The 23,093-nt window shown below is 45.6% G+C and overlaps 1 protein-coding gene across 1 annotated transcript; it reads left to right on the forward strand.

Annotated features, from left to right (window-relative positions):
* On the forward strand, positions 1,497-21,564 carry FAM234B (family with sequence similarity 234 member B). Its single transcript, XM_021377083.1, has 13 exons — positions 1,497-1,585; positions 7,938-8,330; positions 9,241-9,339; positions 11,011-11,199; positions 12,669-12,799; positions 13,456-13,603; positions 13,964-14,105; positions 14,534-14,677; positions 18,322-18,403; positions 18,635-18,790; positions 19,396-19,513; positions 20,626-20,852; positions 21,269-21,564. Exons 1-13 carry the CDS (start codon positions 1,549-1,551, stop codon positions 21,272-21,274), a joined length of 1,872 nt encoding a protein of 623 aa, XP_021232758.1. The 5' UTR covers positions 1,497-1,548; the 3' UTR covers positions 21,275-21,564.

The following is a 23,093-nucleotide window of genomic DNA, read 5'->3' on the forward strand; positions in this document are numbered from 1 at the left end:
ACACTTTGCTCAGCCACATATTACCTCAAAAGCATTAGTTTTCACCATAGATCACTTGCCCTTGCTATCCTTTAGCTTCTCAGAGATCTCAGGAATTGGAGAAGAGCCATTTTTGTGGGTATGCATGAATTTAAAAGTGGGTTATGCTGTACCATAAACACGTGCGCACTGTAAACTACAGGCTTTTGCAATGCATGTGTGTGCGCCTGGTGTTAGAAGACCACAAATGAGGACATCAGATTTTCCAGTTCCCAGTTCTGGCTGTTTCCTGTTGTGTCCTTGCTCCTAGGTCTAATTGATGCCAGAAGCTTTTTTCTTAGAAAGGACTCTGCAGGATAGCTCTTGCCCCTCTGTATCACAAGATTTGCTAAGTGAGACTTGAAAAGCATCCAGGATCTCTCTTGTAAATATTGACATAGTTACGGGATCACCACTGCTCCTAAATCAAAAAGGGGAGGAGGAGAAATGGCAATATGAAACAGGACTTTGTACTCGGAAAGACCTAAAAAGGAAGGAAAAAGGGCAACTCCAGTGGCTCCTCCAGAATTTGCCACCTGAGATTTCTCCCCCATGTGCTGCATTCTGAGGAAAGTCCTCATCTGAGGCCTGATGACGACAATGGAAACACTCCCAGCAGTACTAAAAGATTTTGAATCAGGAGCTACTTCTCTCTTTCCAGTTCGTATCCGAAAAAAAAATTAAAAAAAAAAAAATCAAGGAATTCTCTTCAACAGTTAGACCACTTGGTGTCTCTCTTCCACTCCCTGCTTACTATGAATATACGAAGAATTACAAAAGGAAAGGGCAAGTATAGTAGTTGCAGAACAGTGTCTGGATCAGGGGAAGACAACAGCAGCAGCAGATGCTGAGAGAACACGATGAGGTCCTAGCTAGTCAGACTCTCCTCTCTGGTGTTGGACATGCATGGGGCTGGGAATCAGGAAGCTGGGACCTTACGGCTTTGGGGAAACCACAGAACTCTCCTTGCTCAACTTCCCCATCGTGGGAAAGGGAGAGTGTGGTGAAGATCAAAGAGAGCACTGGAAAACGCCCTGGTGGTCTTTTGTACTGTAATAATAAACTGTTGCAGAATAAAACCAAATCAAGATTTCTTCCAACCAAAAACTTCCCAAAAATGAAGGCACGTATTTATACAAAAAATAAAGGAGTGGCTCTTTCTGTGCGAACCATAGGCCAACAAGCATGCTGCTGTATCTGTCCGTGCTGGGCACACTGTACAAGATGGGGAGATCTGGGCAGTGCTTGGTCACAGCTCACAGGCTGAACCAGGCCTCCCATCACTCCTGCCCTTGTAAAAGAACAGGGGGAAGGAACGGCGACTGAGCCCGTCAAGAGCTCCGCTTTCGGTGGGAGCGCCGGTCGTAGGTCACTACGCGGGCGGCCTGAGCACCGCAGACAAGGCCCGCGCCGGGTTGCCTGGGGGCCGAGGGACTCCGGGCGGCGCCTGGCGAACTCCATTTCCCAGCATGCCGCGGGCGAGGCGCGGGGAGAGAGAGCTGGCGCGCATGCGCCTTGCTCCACTCCAGCATGGCTACGGTGCTGTCCCGGGCGCTGAAGCTGCCGGGTAAGGGGTTTTGTTCCCGTGGCGGGGAGGGAGCGCAGCGCCGGGCCGCGTCGGGTTGAGGCGGGCGCACCGCGGCCGAGCCTGGCTCTAACGGCGTCGTGGCCCGCGGGGGTTTCGTTGCCGGGAGGTGGGTGAGTTGCCGTGGGGATGCGGCTGCGGGGACATGAGGACAGGCAGCGCCTGTGGGGCCGGGGCTGCCGTGCGTGGCAGCGGGGCAGGGGTGGGTGCTGGACATTATTGCCGTTTTTTACCCCGAAGAAGCAGTCTGATAGTTCATTACGTGGCGGTGTAATTATCTGGGTCCGTGTTTGAAGGCCGCTTACCACGTCTTCATGGTTTCCAGCCAGAGATCTTAAGCAAGATGAAAGGATATTCAACAATAAGGGACTGCCGTGCTGGGAACCAGATCTTTCCAAGATAAGGCAGCGAGCAGCAGTCCAACCATTCTTTTCAGCTGGGGTGTTAAAAGGCTCTGAAAACACGTTGCGAAACCAGAACTTGAGTTTGCTGGTTGCCGTTGGATGGAGCGGCGTGGGGCTGGTGACAGTGCCAGCACAGCTGGTGGCATTCACCCCTCACCCGGTGCCTCCTGAGCACGTCCTGCCTCTGGGACAGCCAGGGGACTGAGGCATTGCTCTTCAGTAAGGATCTTGGGGTGTTAGCTGACAGCCAGCTGAAGGTGAGCCAGCAGTGTGCCCAGGTGGCCAAGAAGGCCGTCGGAGTCCCGGATTAGATCTGAAATAGTGCAGCCAGCAGGAGCAGGGAGCTGATCATGAGGTCACACCTCGAGTGCTGTGTTCAATTTTGAGCCCCTCACTGCCAGAAACATGGAGGCCCTGGAGCGTGTCCAGAGAAGGGCAGCAGGGCTGTGAGGTGTCTGGAGCACAAGTCTGATGGGGAGAGGCTGAAGGAACTGGAATTGTTCAGTCTGGAGAAGAGTGAGCATGGGGGAGACCATATTGCTCTCTACACAACCTGAAAGGAGGTTGTAACGAGGTGGGAGTCAGCCTCTTCTCCCGGGTAACAGCGATAGGACAGCAGGTGATGGCCTTAAGTTGCACCAGGGGAGGTTCAGGTTGGATATGAGGAAAAAAAAAATTATTCTCCAGAAGAGTGGTGCTGCACTGGCACAGACTGCCCAGGGAGGTGGTGGAGTCACTGTCCCTGCAGGTGTTCAAAAAAATGTGGCACTGAGAGACATAGTGGGCATGGTGGGTATGGGCTGATGGTTGATCTTGGCGGTCTTGGAGGTGTTTTCCAACCTTAATGATTCTATGGTTCTGTGATCTCAGTGAGAAGGAATACATTGTGCATGAAGTTTCTGTAGGAAAATGCAAACCAGTGGATGTAAGTGTATGTGCTGGTGTGTGACCACAGGGGAACTGTAAAACAACATGGACAAAATCTCTCTTGAGATCTTCATCAGTAGTGTGATCTATTTGAGATGTGCCATGGGGAGGCACTGATTGGAGAAAGAGCACAAACCTTGCAGTTGAGAAAACAGTCCTTGTGTAAGTCTTCAGGTGAAACTGCACGTATCACACCTCGTTTGCATGGTGAACTCCTGAAAAATGCAGCTTTCAGCAGCAACAAGAAAGCAGAAAGCCTATTGCTATGGCTGTTTTTCCTGCTTCATGTCATTAAATTAATTACATCAATATGTGGCAACCTGTCTCCCCACGGACTTAGAGATATGTCTGCAGTACCCAGTGGTGGGTGCCTGCCAACCACGGAAACGCAGAAGAATAAACAGAAGCCTGGACAGCGTACAAAGGGGCCTGGAACTAGTGTGTCATCACTAGAATAATGCACTGAAATTACACTTATGTAAAGTCTAAGATTTGCTCTTTTCATTCCAAAGTGAGTGTAAATAGACACATTTCCAGAAAGTCAAAAAGAAAGAAAGACGGCAATTTAATATCTTTCAAGGCACTAGTAATGAGTATTTCATTATAAGCAGGTCTTGATTTCAACACATTTCACCTCTCAGGTGCCTCCTTTCCAAGTTGTAGCACAATTGATCTTTTCTTCTGCAGGAGGTCCCAGTCTATTGCTGCAGGAGTCACAAGAACTGCTGGAGTGAAAAGTACTATCCAGCAAACACACAGGGTATTTTCAAAGTCAGAGTGCACTTTGGAGGCCTACTTCCCTCGAAAGTTAACAACTCTGGAGCATTTTCTCTCTCTTTGGTCTTTGCAAATCTTTGCAAATCTTCCTTTTTTTTTTTTTTTTCTCTTCCCAGTGATTAAAAAAACAACAACAATCCAGGATGTCATGACTAGTAACTTGTCCGCAGACCACAAGTAACAGTTCCTCTGATTGTTGGTAACCACAGGCCACTGACTAGGAACTTCTGTTTTACCGTTAGTGTCATGGAAAAAGGGGGATAGAACAAGTTATGTCAGGTCAGAAGAGAAGCTGTTTATTTGTGACAGCTGCAGAAGAAAACACAGAGCAGTAGAGAAACTGACTGTTAATGTGAATGCTGTGCCAGTAGAGTGCGAGGTTTGTATATCCTTAGAGACCTTATGCAAAAGGCAGATAACAGGTTATGAGTTATATAAGTCTGTTACATACTGAAGGCCGCAGAACTGCAGAATGGCCCAGGGTCTGTTTTCTTTAGCAGGAGATCATGAAGGTTACAAAGTGATTGTTATTTCAGGAGATGGGTTGAGATTTTGATCAAGAGGCCCACTCAGGTCTTAGCATTTTAACTTCCACACTGGAGATCTGAAAACTGCCTGTGAATATTGGATTTTCTGACAGATGATGACTTAGCATAGAGGCAGCTGTAGCTATCTCTTGTTGCACAGACTGCCTTCCCCTGCCTGAGCCTTGGACTTGACCACAAAGGAAAGAATTTGATTTCAGGAGCATTTCTCAGTAAATATTAATTCTCTGAATGGTCTGAGGATGTCCTTGTTTTCACACAGCCTTTACTGTTCTTCACATCTCTATGTTTTAGGTCACAGCAAGTGACCTAAAATTTAGGTGAAGAGTCACATTCCTTCTGCTCTCTCTCCAGCCAGGTGAACTGTGAGTGACTCCCTCTCTGCACCACCGAGCAGCCTCGAGAGGCTGGGTTGAGTGTGCCTACACCAGTTCTCCAGATGTGTTTCTAAAGCACCTACAGGTCATTTGTTAGGGTATTGGCAGTGGGAGATGAGCATTTGAATCCTCTGAAGTTAGATAGACAGTTGGCTTTCCCATGGGCTGAGTGAGTGCTCCAGGATCTTGTTTTAAGACAGTGTCTTCCCTTAAGGTACTTAAATCAACTGGGAATTTTATGCCTTACCTTACTGTGCCTTGTGAGAGTACCACTTAACCATTGCTTGTGTCATAGCTGCTTTCTGGCCTCTAACAAATGGTTTGGAATTCTTACCTGGTTCTTAGCAAAAAGATGCTCCTGTTACAGAATGTCAGTGGTGGCTGACATGATTGTTCATGTTCCCAACATCTCAACTACAGCCAGCTCAAGGAGTGGGTGAGCCACAGTTTGAAGGCTCTTTCTGTTTCCTGGAGATCCAGAGCAAAACTGTACCAAATAAAGCTCATTCTGAAAAGTCAATACTTCTGGTTGTCCTAGAGATGAGCAGCAGAGTTCAGTCATTTGGGTTGATTGTTTGGAATTAATATAACTAAACAAATCACAGTCTGTCTGAAGTGTAAGCAGGCTGTTGGGCTATTGTACTCAGAGCACACCAGTTCCCAAAACTGGGGGCAGTATGGTTAACGTCAGAGCAGTCCACTTTTGATTTCTCGTGCTAGTTTTTTGAAATACTGTTTACTCTTGGATCAGCAGCATTCTGAGCAGGCTTGAACTGGCACACCTGGTTCAGTACTGAGGTGCTGTAAATACCCTGCCAGTGAGACCTATCTAGAATTTCTTGGTTTCACTCAATTCTCTTTTAGCTATGTCTGGGAAATTCATGCTGCTCTCTCAGGGCAGTCTCTGAGCAGACAGCTGTGTGCCGCTGAGGTCAGGCATCTGTGCCGCTCACAGGATGGAGCAGAGGTCCAAGGACCAAGGTCAAGAGCTCTGAAATGCACACCCTTTGAATGCGTGTTGTTTTAGGGCAGGACTATGTGATACAGTATCTCAGAGGAATACACTGTGCTACAGGAATGCAGTATCTTTTAGCTGGGCGCTCTGCCTCTGCAAGGAGCAACTTTTTGGAGTGAGCGTTTGCACTGGGTTGTTTTGACGTGAGTCCTGTGTGGATGAACGTAGTTCAGAAAGGAAGGGTCCAATTTAGACCCTTTGGGATCTGGTTGGGTACCTTTATTTCCTTCTACTCACTGTGGCTGAATTGCTCTGGCTGCTCCATTTGACCTTTACTGGCATTGACAGTTTTTCTTTGGTGCTAAAGGAGGTACTGACCACCACTTGTAAGTAGTACAGGAAGGAGAAGGGAAGGTCCTTTAGTGGGGCAGCAAATGAGAAAGAAATGGGATTCACATGCTGCAAAATAGATTCTGGTGTGTTGCACTAACTAGATGTTACAGTACATATGGAACTGTGAGTCTGCCTTGTATGGAAAAAAAACAGAATCATTAAGGTTGGAAAATACCTCCAAGATCACCAAGACCAACCATCAGCCCATCCCCACCATGCCCACTGTCCATGTCCCTCAGTGCCACATCCACACGGTTCTGGAACACCTCCAGGGACAGTGACTGCACCACCTCCCTGGGCAGCCTGTGCCAGTGCAGCACCGCTCTTTCTGAGAAGCATTTTCTTCCTCATATCCAACCTGAACCTCCCCTGGTGCAACTTGAGGCCGTCACTTCTTATCCTATCGCTGTTACCTGGGAGAAGAGGCCGACCCCCACCTTGCAACGACCTCCTTTCAAGTCATTGTAGAGAGTGATAAGGTCTCCCCTGTGCCCCCTCTTCTCCAGACTGAACAATCCTAGTTCTCTCAGCCACTTGCCATAAGATCTGTGCTCCAGATACTTCATAGCTTCATTGCCCTTCTCTGGACATGTTCCAAGGCCTCCATGTCTTTCTTGTAGTCAGTGGCTCGAAACTGAACACAGTCCTCAAGGTATAGTCTTATTCAAAGTAAGACATATTATCTTAGACAGTAAGAATAACCAAGAGAGCCCTTTAATTTCTCTTCAGTAAAACTTTCCTGTCATCTTAGTGTCTGAAAACTGTCACTGCTTGTATATTTTTGCTAGTTATGTATGCCTTGCATGTATTACTTCAAGCATCTTCAGACACAAGTTAGCTCCTGTCTCAGGTCAGCTTTAGGCAAAGGGAAATGAGACACATATCTGGGACAACAAAATCCCAACTTGGAATAGGAGAGAGAGAAATAGACCAAAACCTTGTAAACATCAGAGCAGTGGCCATGGCTCCATGCCCAGGCTGGTGGCTCGGGGCAGCTCCCTGAGACGTGCTCCTCCCCTCATAGCTCAGGGCAGTGAGACTGCCTGATCTCTCCTACCCCTGCAAACAGATGGCCCTGGCCTTATGCCATAATATAAGACTGGGCTGTGCACCTGCCCTCGTCATGTTCCCTGTGGCTAGCTAGGGGGAGAATCATCTGTGTGTCACACATCCATGGCACAGGGGCAGGAGCTGGGAAGATGCCTAGAGCTAAGGTACTTTGCTGTACCACCACCTGTATCAGACATCAGTGCTGTGTTATCTATCTCAGCAAGGCCAGGTACAAGCTGTCAGCTGTGGTGGGTGGGAGCAGGAACAGAGGGGGAGCACTGGTTTCATACTGTAGGAGTTGGAGTGCTCCCTCTTACAGTGCTGAGCCATGCAGAGCTTGTTGCGAGGGCATCCTTCATCCCTTCAGACGCCGGAATACATACTGGTCCAGAAGAGTGAAATCACTCACATTGCCTTCATCAGGGAGTTGATATCCACTGATAACTTGCACAGTGCTCTATCCCTGCTATGACCCTTCCTTTCATCCCTCATGAAGCAGGACAGTAAATATAGCACCCTAGAAGGCAGCAGCGCTGCTTGGTCCAGGCAGGAGGAGCAGGGGAAAAGTGAGTTTCAGAAGGCCCCCTTAGAGGACACAGCCTACAAGTGAACAGAGGCTGTGTTGGGATTATAGTTTGGCAAGTGCTAAAGGAGTTCAGCCTGAAGTCAGGAGAGTGCTGCGCTTTAAGCATGACTTGTGTCGGTGTGACTCGCTACAAAGCAGGAAAGTATACGTGCGTACTTATACATACGTGTATGTATATATAATAATAATAATCAGCTGTACAGAGTCTTTTTTCACAACTCTCACTCAGAACTCATGGCTCACTGCAACCTTTTCTCTTTTTAGGTCCTGAAAAAGCAGGGAATGAGTGCTTTGTTGACTCTCTCAATCTTTTTCCACAGGAAAGAAGAGCCCGGATCTTGGAGAGTACGATCCTCTCACTCAGGCTGATAGTGATGAAAGTGAAGATGACCTCGTACTCAACATACAGAAAAATGGGGGTGTCAAGAATGGGAAGAGCCCCCCTGAGGAGATGCAGGATCCCGACTCCGACGTGGAGGTTGGGAAGACAAAGCAGCACACGTCAGAATGTGCACCCGAGGGTTATCCTGCAGAGGCAGCTGGGAGCTTGGAGCAGAAGGCCGCTCCCTCCCTCATGCCATACCTGCGCACAGCAGTCTTTTTGCTCACCGTGGTGATCTCGATGATTCTTGTGTTGGTGTGCGCGTTTCTAATTCCCTGTCCCCCTAGGGACTTACATAACACCTGGAACCACAACCTAGGTCAGGGAGCAGGTGAGAAAGCCCCAGGAACAGCATCTGGCATGGGGGAGGTGGCAGCTCCCAGGCTGGGCATCGGCGGGAGAGACCTATCTGGGAGAGCCAGCTCAGAACAGAGACCCTTCCTCACCACTGCAGATGCTCCGAGGTAAAAGACAGGCGGCTCTGTCCTGCTCGCTCTTCAAGCTGAGGCCTGTGAAATCTGACATCGGTAGATCACAAAATCTTGTTTCTGTCAACACCAAAAAGCATTTTGATTCTTCTCCCATCCTGCCTTTTTGTCCAGAAGGTGTGCTCTGTTCAGATGGAGACGCTCACTTTAAAACGCAATGCCTCCCTCTCTAGACCCTGGGTTTCACCAGCACCTCCACACTGAAGTGTGGGGGAGTTCGGGAAAAGAGGGATAGAAGTCTTTGTGTCTCCTGACTGGCTCAACTAACCTCATTTCTGTTGTCTTGCCCTGCTTGAATCTGTAAATCAACATTTGGAATCTTTTGTCATCCTGTACAGGCCACTGATAACATTTCTAAAGTATCTCCCATTCTGACCTCTGCAGTATTGTGAAATAATTTCTGCCAGGTCTAGATATGTCTCTCCCTCCTTGCTTTCTGCCCCGGCTTCCAAATCTAAGCCTTTCATAAGATATGTGACTCCCACATCACCTCAGAAAGTGAAGTGGGAAGCAGACATCTTTTCTTCCTTTTAGTTCCTCTGTTTTTCCCTTTCTTTCCTCTGACCCAGATGCTACATTTCTGCCTTACCGTGCAATGAAAGATCTAGCCATGATGGGAGCTGCCTGGCATTGATCATTCCCTAGCAGACTCCATGAGTTTTTTTTTTTGTCCCAGCCTTCTGCTCCCAGTGCAGAGAGTTGGCTGGGTGGCTGCTTTATCAACAGCGTGGTGGTTCTCTGTGACTGTTGCAGGTGGTGTTTTATCCCCACTGGAGCTGTGTGATGTGAACGGCGATGGGCTCCCTGACATCCTCATCGTCTTCACAGCCCTGATGAATGCTAGTGTCATGGGTAAGTGCCTTCCGTTCTTTTTCCTGTACTTGTCAGTGCAGAGCTTTGGATATTCATACAGTGGTTGGGAAAAGTTGCTGCCACTGCAAATTCACTGTTTTGTTTTTTTTTTTCACTAAAGTGGCTGCTGTTCTGTGCCTGTGCTTTATCATGCTGTTTGTACTTCAACACCAGTTTGTAGTTACCTGCAGCTACTTCTCAAAGCCCTTCACTAAAAAACTCAGTCACTCTACCTCTACCATTGTAAAAGCAAGGAGGTAGAAGTCCTATAAAAAGAAACCTATCAGCAGAGAGAAAATTGTGCAGAGTAAGTTTTTAAAAAAGTGCATAAGAGGGAAACTGTTGTTGTGAAAGCCGCATTCTGTTTGTAGAGGTTGTCATTGTGTTTTGTGTTTTGCCATTGCACTGTACTTATTTCTCTTTCATCGCAGACATATGTGCAGTTTTTAACATGCTCTGAATGGAACTATCCATACCTAACTGCATCCTGGGCTAAAGCTTTGCTAGGAGACATAAAGCAGGCAGGAAAGCAGGTGTAACCACATCCCAATCCTGTACCCAGGTAGCTGGTCATCAGCCCTCCTATAGCTTGTGCTCAAAGTCTTCACACGGTGTCTGATAGAGATACTCTTGGGGTAGGTACCTGATGGAATAAGCTGTGACATTATTAGCTATTTATCCAGCTTGTGCACACAACAGCTGTGAGCTGCACTGAAGAATTATGAGTTCTTGGTCTCTGCCAACTCAGTAAAAAGATTTTATGTTGAGGCAACCCTTCAGCATAAGCCATATGATTTTTACCTTGACAAATGATTGAGTTTGATTTAGAGAGTGGACTCAGAACCTCCATGTAGTCAAGTCATGCAGAGTTTTGCCAGTAAGACAGCAGCCAACAGGAACTGCTGTTATCTTGAAATGTATGGAAGTTTGTCCTAACTTATGGTATGAAAGGTGGAGATTACAGTTCTATATAAGGGCAAGCTGAGCTAAAAGTTGCTGGCATTTGAAATCAGAGCCAACAGTCTATTGAAACAGCACGGGGCACCTTTTCTCACTGTTATTTTGTGCTAACTGGTGAATTAGGAGAAGACCCTGAGTCACACCAATTTGTTGCATTCATCTGTTTTTCACAACAACGACAAAAACTCATTTAAAATACAACAGAAAAAGCTGTCAGATTGGCAGTCACCTGCTGCTGCCCAGACAGCCCAGGCCTTCCACATGAGGCAGCAGCTGCCTTGGGAATTAGCTAAGGCATCTTCTCAGTGATGTCCATTGACCTGAGGGAGAAGGCATCAGAAAGATCAATCTAGTTTAACAACGGAACAGTTCAGCACAGCTGAGCAGGCTGTCCCCAGGAGGAGCTTGGTTCCTATGTGCACACCTGACCACGTTTTTTGCTGTTATCCGAGGTCAAGCCACCAGCACTGACCTGTGCTGATGGCTCATAGCCTAACTTATCCAGAGGTCACCAGTAGGCTCTGCTGGCAGAAGGACTGTGCCATAGGGTGGGATTTGACCTTTCTTTGCTTTTAGGCAGCGTGGATAGGGCTGAGCTGAGCCACTCAGCTCTGGAAGCTAGAGCTGGAATTCAAGCACAAGAACCAAAGGCAGTATGGACATAGCCTTTGATGGCAAGGGATTTCACACTCTTCCTCCTGTCTCTTCCAGGTGTCTCTAGGCCCTCTGTGACTGTGATGGCCCTTTCTGGTATGAATGGAAGCACTCTGTGGTCCATCCAGCTTCCAGAAGAGACTCGGAGCGTGCAGTGCAAAGGGCTGTCACTGGGGTCACCAGCAGAGCCCATCTGCCTTGTGACAGGAACAGCTAAATTCCTCAGCCTTCTCAGTGCCTCCACAGGTAGAGTCAACTACTAGCTTGTTAGAAAGATGCTGCTGCTTTTTCCTTTTCTTTGAAGGGCTAATAAGTATGAATGATTCAGTGCTGGCACTTTGTAGTGGCCGTTATTAGTGACACACAGGAAAGGGTCAAAACACTGATGTTTTTCAAGTTATGAAAAGTAAAAGAGCGTTCAAACCTTTGATGCTCTCTGGCAGTATCTCTATCCTACCATTTCAAAACTATTCAAAGTGTTTATCTTGTCCTGTAACATCTCCATGGCACAACATGTAGCTGTTAGTACAGCTCTGCACCTAATAGCACTGAAAAGCTGAACACCAGTCTCAGAGAAGTTATGTAAGGATGCGTGCTACAGCTAGATAAACTTCCCAAAGAAATTAGGCCCATAGAAGAATCAATTAGATATGAACGAATGCTACATTTTTAATCACTTGGTCATGTGCACCTTCATTCTCTGATTTCTGTTTGTTCTGCCACATCCATTCACTGGCAGAAGTATCCATAGAGTACTATAGGAGAATGTTTTTGAAATTAGATCACGGAATGGAAAAATACAAGAAACTTTGTGTTTAAATGACAGATCCAGTCGATGAGCAGCAGTACATTTCTTTCAGATGTTTTTAGGGACAGATCATATGCACAGCTCTGTGTTTGCATCGTCATGACCATAGGCAGTAGTAGCATTAACAATGTGCACAAATGTTTGCAGGTTTGGCCTTTGGTTTCCTTTATCGTGCAGGAGTAAATGAGTATCCTACACAGCAGTTTCCACAGCAAAGAATTTTTACACTGGTAGAAAAAGAAGAAGTGCTGGCAAAAGAATTATGGAAAAGTAAAAGCATCACGTTTCATTTAGCTTTTTTTGAGTGTTTATCAGCTAATCTGCAAAACAGGTTGTACTGAGTTTCCAGCTGGGTCCATGCTGGGCTGTTGAACCGTTTCACATCATGTCTGCTAACATGCTTTCACCCTGAGGTGGAGTGAGCACACTATACTGGAGTGACTATTTGCTGCTGGGAATTTAACGGAGACACAGATTTGCACTTTGAATATCAGAACTGCCCATCTGTTCTCTTTCCTGGCATCTACCTACAGGCTGTACTGCTGGCTGTGGAAAGCAGTCCTGCAGAGCAGCATTCCTATTTAGGTTCTCCTTCCAGGAGTGAACCTCAAATATGCCCTGTAATTTCTGGAAGATTTTTGGGCTTGGGTCTGTTTAGAGAGATGCAGAGAAGGAAGCACAGAAGAACAAAGACACAACTGAAAGCCGGTCTGAAGAAATGCGCAGGGAAGAACTTTGCTTCCCGCTGAAGCTTGACCCAGGCTGTATGCTTGTTTTTCCTTTTCTCAGGGAATAAAGAAAACAAACTCTCTTGCTCCCTCCTTCAGGAAGGTTTTGTGGAACCGTCTGGGAACGCCCACTGGTTCCCCAAGTGCTGCAGGTCTCTTTCATCCTGTTCTTTCCACAGGCAAGACCATCTGGACACTGAACTCCATTCACCTTTCAGATGGGATCCTGGCTGCACCGGCTGCAACTCTTCCAGATGTAGATGGAGATGGGATTAGGGATATTGTTGTTCTGGCCCTCAAAGAGACACAGGTACATCATGTCTGTGCTCAAAGTCAGAAGGGACCTTGACTATCAAGAGGAAGACTGGGGAGCTCCATGTGGAAAGGTTATAACAGGAGATGCAAGAGCCCCTAATGTTTGTTCCTTTATATTTGCTTGAAAAGCACCTTCTTTCTTTCAGTAGACATCAAGCAATACTGGCACTACCTGCATTTCTTATCAGCTGGGAATGAACAAAAGGGTTATTATTTATCCCTGGCTGAGACTTGAGAATTGTTTCTGCTCAGTGAATGCCTGATTTGAAGTGACTGTTTAGCAGCCGTATAGGAAACCATGTTGAGATAGATCACTGGAGAATGGAGCACTCAGCTGACCTTAGGTAATAAATACTTGTGTGATCAAGTGCAGATTTCCTCAATGCTCATCCCTCCCCATGATTCTAGCGTTACTGTTCTTAGAGGAGTTCAGTTTTTTGAATTCCCTTCCATCTTTGGTGCTTCTGCAGACAAGAGAAAAGCATGAATGTAAGAGTCCCAGGAAGCCAAGCTGAGCAGAGAGACCACTAGCTAGACCTTGCTGTAGGGAGAAAGAGCAACAGAGCTTCATGCTGTGGGTACCAGGCAAGATTCTGAGAGCACGATTGTGTGAAAGCACTGCCAGAAATCTCTGCATCTCTGTCTTTGCAGCCTGATGTGTTTTTCATCTTGGTGTCAGGAAAGACTGGGGCTGCTTTGGGCGGGCCTGTGAAGTACAACGTCATTGGAGAAGGGAAAGTAATTGGCCCTCAAGTCCATATCACCAGCCGGGGAGCCATCTACATCCTGTTTGGTTTTGGTAAGATGCACCTTGCCTCTCAAGTGCTTCACCTTTCTGAAAAAAACATTATTTTTACCTAAATTGGCTTAGAGTATTCCTGGGATGTCTCTACCATGCCTTGCACTGTAAAATCTGGGAGCAGAGGGCATGGGAAGGAGTCTTACTGCAGTGCAGTGGAAGAGTATCCATGTCTGCTAGTCTGGAATACCTTGAAGTTTCCCAAAGCCAACTCTGCCAGTGGCATATCATACCAAGGAAGATGCAACTCTTGGCTTTCCTTTGCCTTCTGCCACAAGTGCAGAGGTCCGAAGGACCCTCTGAGCTACTGTGAAATCAACCTTTGCAGGCAGGACTTTTCATCTTTACTCTTCCTGGCAGGTAATGTTCAAGCAGTTGCCCTGAGGGATATCTTTACCCAAGCCAGAAACCGGGACAGCTTTCCTATGATGCTGCATCAGGAGGAGCCGGAGTGGGAAAAGCGCAGATCTGTAAACCTGTCAGAGCTCATTGACGTTTACAGGTAGGAGACAAACTTATAATCTTGCTTCTGCTGGAAGGGGAAGGGAAGGTGTGCACTTTCTTGCACTCCTAGACGCAGTTCTGTCCTTTTCATTCCTGGTTGTTAACAATACTGTGGAGTATTGTACTCAGTACTGCCAAATTCTTGTCAGGGTCAGTCCTGATAGGAATAAAAAAAGGGAAAAAATGTGAAACCCTATAGCCCATGCTATTTGTAGTAATTCAAGATGTTCAGAAGAGCATAGACCTGAACTTAGTGCACTTAACTAAGAAACAACAATGCGAAATTAACCTCAGTCACTGAGGAAAAGATGAACCTCTCCAAAAATAGTTCAAATCTTCGGTAGGTTCTTGTGTGGACAGGCAGGTAATGCTGAGGTGCATAAATACAAGCCTAGGAATCTCCTCTCTTCTTTCCATTTGTCCCAGTGGGGGTGTTGACTTCCTGCAGACGATAAAGGCACCTGACACAAACTGCAGCAACCTGCTGATCACCACCAAAGAGGGCTTGATCCTACTGCAGGGACAGGACCTGGAGCCCCGCTGGACCTTGGAAATCCAGAACATCAGCAGGTTACATTTTTCTTCCTTATTTGTTTCTATACCATTTCCTACTTTTCATCTTTAAGTGTAAGTGCTCCTTAGAAAGCAATCAAGAACTCTCCAAGTCTGCAAGGAAGTCTAAGAACTGGAGGCATGTGGGTGGTACACTGATGTACAAACAAGGAGGGCAATTGGAGCAAACAGCAGAAGGCTTGAAACCTTTTGAGCTATGTATGAGTGATGACAAATCGTAGAATCATGGCATTGTTTGAGTTGGAAGGGACCTTTAAAAGTCATTAGTCCAACTCCCCTGCAATGAGCAGGGACACCTACAGCTAGATCAGGATATTCAGACCCCTCTAGCCTGACCTTGGATGTCTCTGGGCATGGAGCATCCACCACCTCTCTAGGTAACCTGTGCCAGTGCTTCACCACCTTTACTGTAAAAAAAGCTTTTTCTCATATCCAGTCTGAATCTCCCCTCTTTCAGTTTGAAACCATTTTCCCTTGTCCTGTCACAACAGACCCTGCTAAAATGTCTGTCCCCTTCTTTGTTCTAATAAATAAAGGGCTTGATACAGATATCCAACATTAAAGTCATGAGTACTGTGGAATTGGAGCTTAGGGGACTTCTGGTGTGTGATTCAGCCCGTCTGCTGTCCACAGCTGCCAGTTGCCAGCTCAGTGGAGAGCAGCAGGTGCATTAGTGATGCTAAGTGTTAGAGGTGTCTGAATATGCCTCATGGATCTTAATCTTCCTTGAAAGCTGAAAATCAGCACTCTGATGGCAGTCTGCCATCTATACTAAATGTAAACCTTAAAATAATATTGCACATCCTCTGATTTCACACATAAAAGTTAAGCAATTTGCTAGACCTAATGGGTTGATAATAACCAGCAATTTCAGCTTTCTGAGTGCTAAATGTTTGCGAAGGGCAGCAGGGCACAGTTGAAGGAAATTGTGGGAAACAGATTGCTAGCTCTGCTATCTAGAGGAAAGTAAGCAGCTCTCACCTCAGTGTTACCTATCAACAGCATTTATAGGAGGAAGGCATAGAATCTTCATTAAGAAAAAAAAATCAGCTAGGTTTGATGTTCTTATGCTGTCCTCAGTCTAGAGGGCTGATGGGGGTGACATAAGCAGTGGCTATAGGAATGGGTTATGGCAAGATGATCTCAATGTGGGGAAAGGTGGTGAACTAAAAGAGTTTTTATCCCAGAGTCTGCAGACTTCTGGATATGGGTTGAGTTTAAAGGGTAAGTGTATGCTCACTAAGTTCACGGGTGCCATAAAATCAGTAGTATGCAAGAAATTTTTAAATGAACCAACTAATTGGAAAATTTGTAGGGTTTCAAATCAAGAAGGGCTGAAAGACTCTCTTCTTGTTCCATTCACTGAATCACAGAATAGTTGAGATTGGAAGGCACCTTTGGAGATCTTCTAGTCCAAGTTCAGAGGTGTCACCAGAGAGTCAAATAAGCTTAAACCCAGGTCACCATCAGACAGAGTATGCAGTGCCAGCTGAGAGCTCCCCTTTCCCTGATTAACCCTGCTCCAAGCTCCACCTTGCTCCAGCCAAGCAGACTAAGTCCATGCCTTTGGGTACATTATCCAATAACAGCCTGGCTGCTGCAAGTGTGCTCCATTTCTAGATAGCTTTTGACAAGATCCCTGGAAGACCATAAAGGACAACCAGTAGTTACAAAACAAGAGTGAAGTTCAGAAACCATGAAATTGTGTAAGCATTTGAAAATTGTGTTGTAAATGGATGTTTCAGATAAGAGAGGATTAATTGCTGGTTGCTGTGGGGATTAGTGTTGGGCAGGAATAATTACTAGCCTTCTGGTTCATAAAAGAAAGTGCCCAGGGGATTTTCTAGTTGATTGGTAGCATCTAAAATACATATGCCTGTCTGCATTCGGTGTGTGGAATCTGCCAGTGACTGTAGCCCACAAGAAGTATGAGAAGTGCCACATCAGGAGAGAGTTTAAATTAATGCCTATAGAATAGAATGACCTACTACTACTTTTTGGTACAGGAGATAAAAAATCTTGTATAGGAAGATTTTAGCTATAGGAATGTGCCATGATCCTGCCTCTAAATCATTAGCTGTGGTTGCCAAAGGTATCTATGAAGTTTATTACATCAATAATAGAATCATAGAATATCCCGAGTTGTAAGGGACACCCAAGGATCATCAAATCCAACTCCTGTCTCCACACAGCACCACCCAAAAATCAGACTGTATGTCTGAGAGTGTTTTCCAGACACTCCTTGAACTTTAGCAGCTTGGGGCCGTGATCACTGCCCTGGGCAGCCTGTTCCATGCCCACTGCCCTCTGGAGCAGAACCTTTCTTTCCCTAACCCCCAGCTGCCCCTCCCCGACACAGCTCCATGCCGTTCCCTCGGGCCCTGTCGCAGTCACAGAGAGCAGAGCTCAGCGCTGCCCCTCTGCTCCCTGTGAGGAGCTGCAGCTGCCATGAGGCCTCCCCTCAGCTCCTCTGCTCTGGGCTGAGCCAACCAGGGGACCTCAGCCACTCTTCATACAACTTGCCCTGTAGGCTTTTTGTCATCTTTGTAACTCTCCTTGATACATTACGTATAGATAGTCAAGCCACTACTGTACTGTAGCGTTACTGTTCAAAAGCCATTCTGGTCTGCACATTTTAAAGTGGAAGCTGGAAAATCTGAACAAAAGGGCTGGGAAAATGCTTTAGCAGGGAAGGTTTAAGTTAGTGTGCTTAGATGATGAAGCCTGAGAGATGAGCTCATGTGTGTGTGTAAGTAACAGGAGCTAACAGGGATTTTAATCTTGCCATAGCAAGAACAGGTGCTTTGGAGCAGAAGCTGCTCATGTTCCAGAATATGAAAATCCAGCCATGTTTCTGTGGATGAGATTAATCATTAGAACTGACTGTCACAAGAAGTGATGGGTTTATCTTGTCTTTGTATTTCCATAGCAAGCTTTATGTCTGGGCATATTTAGCCAAACTCAGCCTACTGGTACTTGGTTAATTGGATAAAATACAGCAATGTGTCATAAACAATAGGAGGAAGGACATAGTCTGGTCACCTCGCCTTGCCGTATTATACTGTGAATTCAGAGGAATCATGTATGCTTCTTAGATCCAGCTGTGCTGAATTTAGGGAAAACAGAGGTGAGACTCAGAAAGCCAAAGGCAAGTAAGATGGTTAGAAAACAGTTATAACAACAGATATTCAAGTAGTAGTGTTAAGTTGCCCAGAAGGGAAAGGATAAGAAGGAACTTCTTTCAAACTGCTTCGAGCAGCAGGTCAAATCTCTTGATTAATTTTGAAAGGCTTGGGTAATTTTTTTTGACTGTAGCAAAACTGCACAGGTTCTCATGCTAGGGAAAGGATGATGCAGCCATGCCGGAGGGTGATAAATAAATGCCTACACAGCCCAGCAAGGATTGCCCCACCCCCACAGGCAACTCTGAAGCACCGCCAATAAGCACTGTGGGCTGCTTGATCGTTTTTCACTTTTCTTGTCCACCAACAAATGGTTTCTGCCAGTAAGAATAACTCACAGTGGATGAAAGATTTTCCTTAGCATGGCAAATGCTGCCTTTGTAAGAGGCAGAATGGAGGATGAAAGCAAATCCTCTTTTTCTGTCATAGAGCTGAGTGTTTCTTTGTTCAAATTTGCAGCCAGCCTGTGCTGGGATACTTCAGTGCTGATCAAACTCTGGACTTCATGCTGCAAGCACAGACCGGACATGGGAAGAAAAAGGTAAAACAAGAGGAAGCAAAGAGGGCAGTGGCAACTTAGGAGTGAAGGACGCTGGGTTGAATGGGTCAGTCATTCCCTGCTTCTGGTAGCTCCCATTTCTGTGGCTGACACTGGTCCCTGTGTGGCCACAGGTCTGACGGGAAGCAGCACACACTGTGCCAGTGCAAGAGGATTCTCTTTATGCCCACACCTGAACACCCGTTAATGCTACATCTCTTTCCCTATCTTGAGGTGGTGGTGGTAGATGGCAAATCTGGCCTCCCTGTTTGGAAGCAGGAACTCCCATGGCAGAAACAGCAGCTTGATGCACTATCAGTCATGACTTTGGACAAGAAATCTGTTTTTCTCTTCTGGGCTGATGAAGCACAGCCTGTGCTACAGGCTTTGGTAAGCAACCTTTCTTCACTTTGAGTTTTCTGTGAGGTACATGTAATCTCTGTCTTTTATTCCTAATGTAATTGAACTTTAAACCTGATATTTGAGACTGTCAGGGACATCTTTTCCTCTTGCTTTGACTTGGATGGACTTCTTCGAGCCTGTATGCAGGAGTATATGTATGATTTTTCCACCAAAAAACTTAATAGACTGGAAGCTCACTTCCACAAAACCAACATTTTCTGTGTTACAAAATTATTTTTTTCAGAAAGACTGAGATTTTCTTACTGCAACTTTGTTCCCAGACTCTGAGAGATTCTTTTCAGCATGCTGACACAAAGTCAGCATGGAGTCCCAAACTTCCAGACTGTAGCTTGGCCAATCAAGCTGGCTTTCACAGAGCCAAATCTCAACTTTACCAAACAAAGGCTGGAGAGCAAATTCTGTTTAAGAAATAAAGTTTTGCAGTCTTTCAGCTCACTGAAAACATTAAGTTTTTGATTCTCAGTACCAAGCAAAGGTAGCATGTGTCAGTAAACGTCTTTTTTTCTTTGGCAAAGCCAGACTGCTTTGTGATAGTCATCTATAACATTTTTGTCCACCTTTCATTCCAACAGCAACCTGGTCCCAGATCTGAGCACCCAGGCATGCACCACCTTTATCTCCTCCATCCTGTTTTTCCTACAGTCCTTTTGGACCTCACCAATGCAACAGACAAAGTCCTTGCTTCAGCAGGTGAGTTCAAATGGTGGAGAGACTACCGAGGCTAAAAGAAATATGGAGGAATGAAGATGCTGTGAGGAACAAAGTGGTATAGTTGTGCTTAATTACAGGTAGCATTTGAGATCCACCACTCACACAGACCAGCAGTGGGAAATTAGATTGCTCTTCCTCCTGAAGGAAGATCCTCTCCAACCCCTACTTTACAAATGAAAGACCCACCAAGATTCTTGAACATGTTTAAACATGGAAAAATCTGAGTTTGATTTCATGCATGTTTAATACCAGACACATTCCCTTGCTTTTTGTGGAGCTCATCACCTCAGATGTACTTCTGCCTTTGCTGGCTGTCCTCTCCTGCCCTCTGAGATAGCAGATGTGCTGCTCTTTCCTCTTTCTTTTTGAAAGGGAGAATCCAAAACATTTCATTGCATGTTTCCAAGGGAAAGTGGATCTAGATGAAACATTTTTGCAAGATCTCACAGTCCCTGTTGGATTTCTTTGCTTTTTGTAAAGCAGTTCAACCAACAGCCTACTTGTTGAGCATGGCAGGATGCAGGATAAAAGATCAGTGCGTATAGCACTGAATCCAGTAGGCCAAGAAGCAGGGAGAAGCTGCTATGTAGTGATACGTCTAATCAGATTTGTATCAAAAAACAGCTCAGACAAGTACAAATAGAATATTGTTTTTAGAGGGATTTATTAGAAGCTGGGATTTCTGAGGTATCACAGATCATTCTGTGGTAACTGGAGTAAATTGATTTGCCCATACTTCAACAATTTACCCTTCTGTAGAGGTAATAATTTATGCTAACAGGATTGGAAAGGAATGCTCTATTCAAGTGAACTGCATTAATTAAATATGTACATCTCGTATGTCAAACATAAAAAAAGGCACATTGGAACCAAAAATTTCCACCGTTGATCTACTTTTCAGTGTATTTCCATGGAAAGATTTTTACTTAAAATTGTTTTCCCTAATGAACTAAGGTGCATTGAAAAATCAGACTGAATATGCCCTCAGTTCAGTGGCTGTTTGGAATGAGTGAAGACTGTAAGATTTCTTTTGGGCGAAACACAGTTAATATTCCTCACCAATATTTTCTCTCTCTTTCTTGACGGATCAGTTGGAATTAATGATCTCCAGAAGGATGCATTTCACATCACTGTGACAACAACTGCAACCTCTGAAAAACAGCCAGGATTTCTCTCAGTCAGCAAGCTGGGCTTGAAGTGGGCCATGATGACGCAGGGTCGAATGGTGTGGCTAAAGGACAGCGGCACTCCCAAAATCAGCCGTGGAGAAGTGAGGCGATTTCTTGCTCGGCTGAAATTTGTTGACTTTCCTCACAAGGTGAGATTGTGCAGGAGTCTCTAGTGAGATGTAGATTGTTCAGGATATATGATCGCTTCCATACAGATACAATTAGGTGCTCTCTGTGAGGTGGGATTCAAACTGACTGCAAGATGACAGGCTGTCCCTTTGGGCATACACTGGACACTGTGTGAGGTACAGCTATACAGCAGTTTCACAAGGAGGAGAATCTTAGAAAGAACCAGAGTGACAATCATGAAGGACTGAGAGACTCACAGATAGAACGGAGAGGCAGGGCAGTGGTCACTTGTTTTGACATGGCCAAACAAGGGTCCTCCACGGACCCTTTACCTAGTGGTGCCTAGTGTTGCTGATCAGTAAATTAGCACTTTTCTCTACTGGATTGAATGATAATGGATTCTCGCTTTGTTTTTTGTTTCCCTTTCCTTTTCCAGCTCTAGCCTAGTGGTTCCTGAGATTTTGAATGGATCTATGACCTGTACGGGGAATAGAGGAAGCTGCTCAGGGGACCTTCAGGAAAACTGCTGTGTAGAGGGTGTGGGAGCTAAAAGCACTTCCCCTTTCTTCAGCTATCTGGGGAATATTGCTGGAAGCTGGTTTGTCCTTGACAGACCTGTCCTGTACCAGATGAACCTTGTTCAGCGTCTCCCCCTCCATATGCTGTTCTTGCATGCTTTCTTCCAGGTAACATGGAAATGTGAATTTAGAGCTTACACACACATGCGTGTGCATATATATATATATATATATAACTAAGTTATATATATATATATATGTATCAATTTATACAATATATGTATATTTTTTGTATGTTTAATTTATGAACGGATTTAGGACACTTGTTTTTATGTCCAAACACTATTCCCAGGCAGACAAATAAGCTCAAGGCCTCTGGTGGGCTATGATGACTCCAGGCGAATGATGTGGGTAAAGGACACCATCTGCTTTAATCTTCATATTTTTGGAAGGAAGCCTCTGTCTGGCTCCTGCAGGGCAAGTCTTGTGTGCAGCCTTTCTTAAGCTCTCAGCTCTTTTCTCCATCTTGTTGCCAAACTCACAAACTAGCTCTCTGGCTCAATTACCTGGTAGAAAGATGGCTGCAAAGAGCATTTCTCAGCATTTGCACTTCCGTGTTTCTTTTCCCAGATCCAAGTTCAAGACAGGTTCTTGTGGTTGATGTACATAGAAGCAAAAGGTTCACATCTCATTTCTACCTCTTATTCATTCACCCTTAAGCTCTTCATGAACCTGAAGTGTCATTGTAACATCACGTTACAGTTCACTGGACTGAGTTCCCCTTTCAGAAGTATTGCAGCCCCTTTGGGAGAGGCTCTCAGCAGGTCCCTGCTGGCACTGTAAAGATCACTAGACTAGAGATACAGTTGCAGAGAAGCTTATTCTCACACAACTGCTTCAGGGTTTAAAGGCTCAGACAGAGGCAGAGATGGAAAGCTTTTCTGTGCATGTGACCCCAGTTCTGGGCTTAACTTGACCATTGTCCTGCCAGCCCAGCTCTGTGTGCAGTTCTGGGAAGAACAGACTGCCCCCAAGGCACGTTTGCTCTCAGTATGTTTAGTTCTTTGAACTGTGCCTCTGAGTGTGCCGTCAGACTCCCGGGTTGTATTTGCAGAGCATCTACATGAAGTTGCCTGCAATAAAAATAACTATATATAAACCAACAACTTTGCTGGCCTGGCAACTCCTCACAATGCAGGGCAGCAACATGTTACTGTTTTCCCTATATGCCTTTCTAGATCTGACCTTTGACATTAGGCAGAGCCAGACTGAGGTGAGAATTGCAAATGGCTCTTCTGTCCTCCTGCTGACATGTACCCCACCTGTGTTGCTGCACTTCCTTCTGAGTAGCAAGGTGATGGCAGCACTTTGATGCTTACATCAAGGATGGGCACTTCTACCTTGGTTTGCACTCCTGGGCTCTTGACACTTTGTCTTGCAATGTCACCCTTTTTCTCCCTCCCTGCATCTCTATATAAAGCTTCCAGGACAGCTTTCAGTATAGCTCTTCAGGATTAGCTGCAAGCCCCAAAGCTGGCCTTTGGGCCCTTCTCTCCTAATATCAGAACCCGAGAACAGTTTGTATATGTTTAATGGTATTTTTGTGTAAATAGCTTTGTATATATTAGCACAACTGTAGCATCAGCTCTAGGCCTGGGATTTTCCTCCAGATGGGTTGGTATTTATAATATTCAGTTAGTTAATACAGCTGTATAATAGGAACCAAAAGTGTGAGGACCAGTA

The sequence above is a fragment of the Numida meleagris genome, chromosome 1, assembly GCF_002078875.1.
Source record: "Numida meleagris isolate 19003 breed g44 Domestic line chromosome 1, NumMel1.0, whole genome shotgun sequence".
In the NCBI taxonomy this organism is placed as follows: domain Eukaryota; kingdom Metazoa; phylum Chordata; class Aves; order Galliformes; family Numididae; genus Numida; species Numida meleagris.

Excerpts from the sequence above, each read along its gene's own strand:
- FAM234B (XM_021377083.1), top strand. The coding sequence starts at position 1,549 with ATGGCTACGGTGCTGTCCCGGGCGCTGAAGCTGCCGG. Across the intron at positions 11,200-12,668 it reads CCTTCTCAGTGCCTCCACAG|GCAAGACCATCTGGACACTG; the intron begins GTAGAGTCAACT and ends TTCTTTCCACAG. Across the intron at positions 18,791-19,395 it reads AGCCTGTGCTACAGGCTTTG|CAACCTGGTCCCAGATCTGA; the intron begins GTAAGCAACCTT and ends TCATTCCAACAG.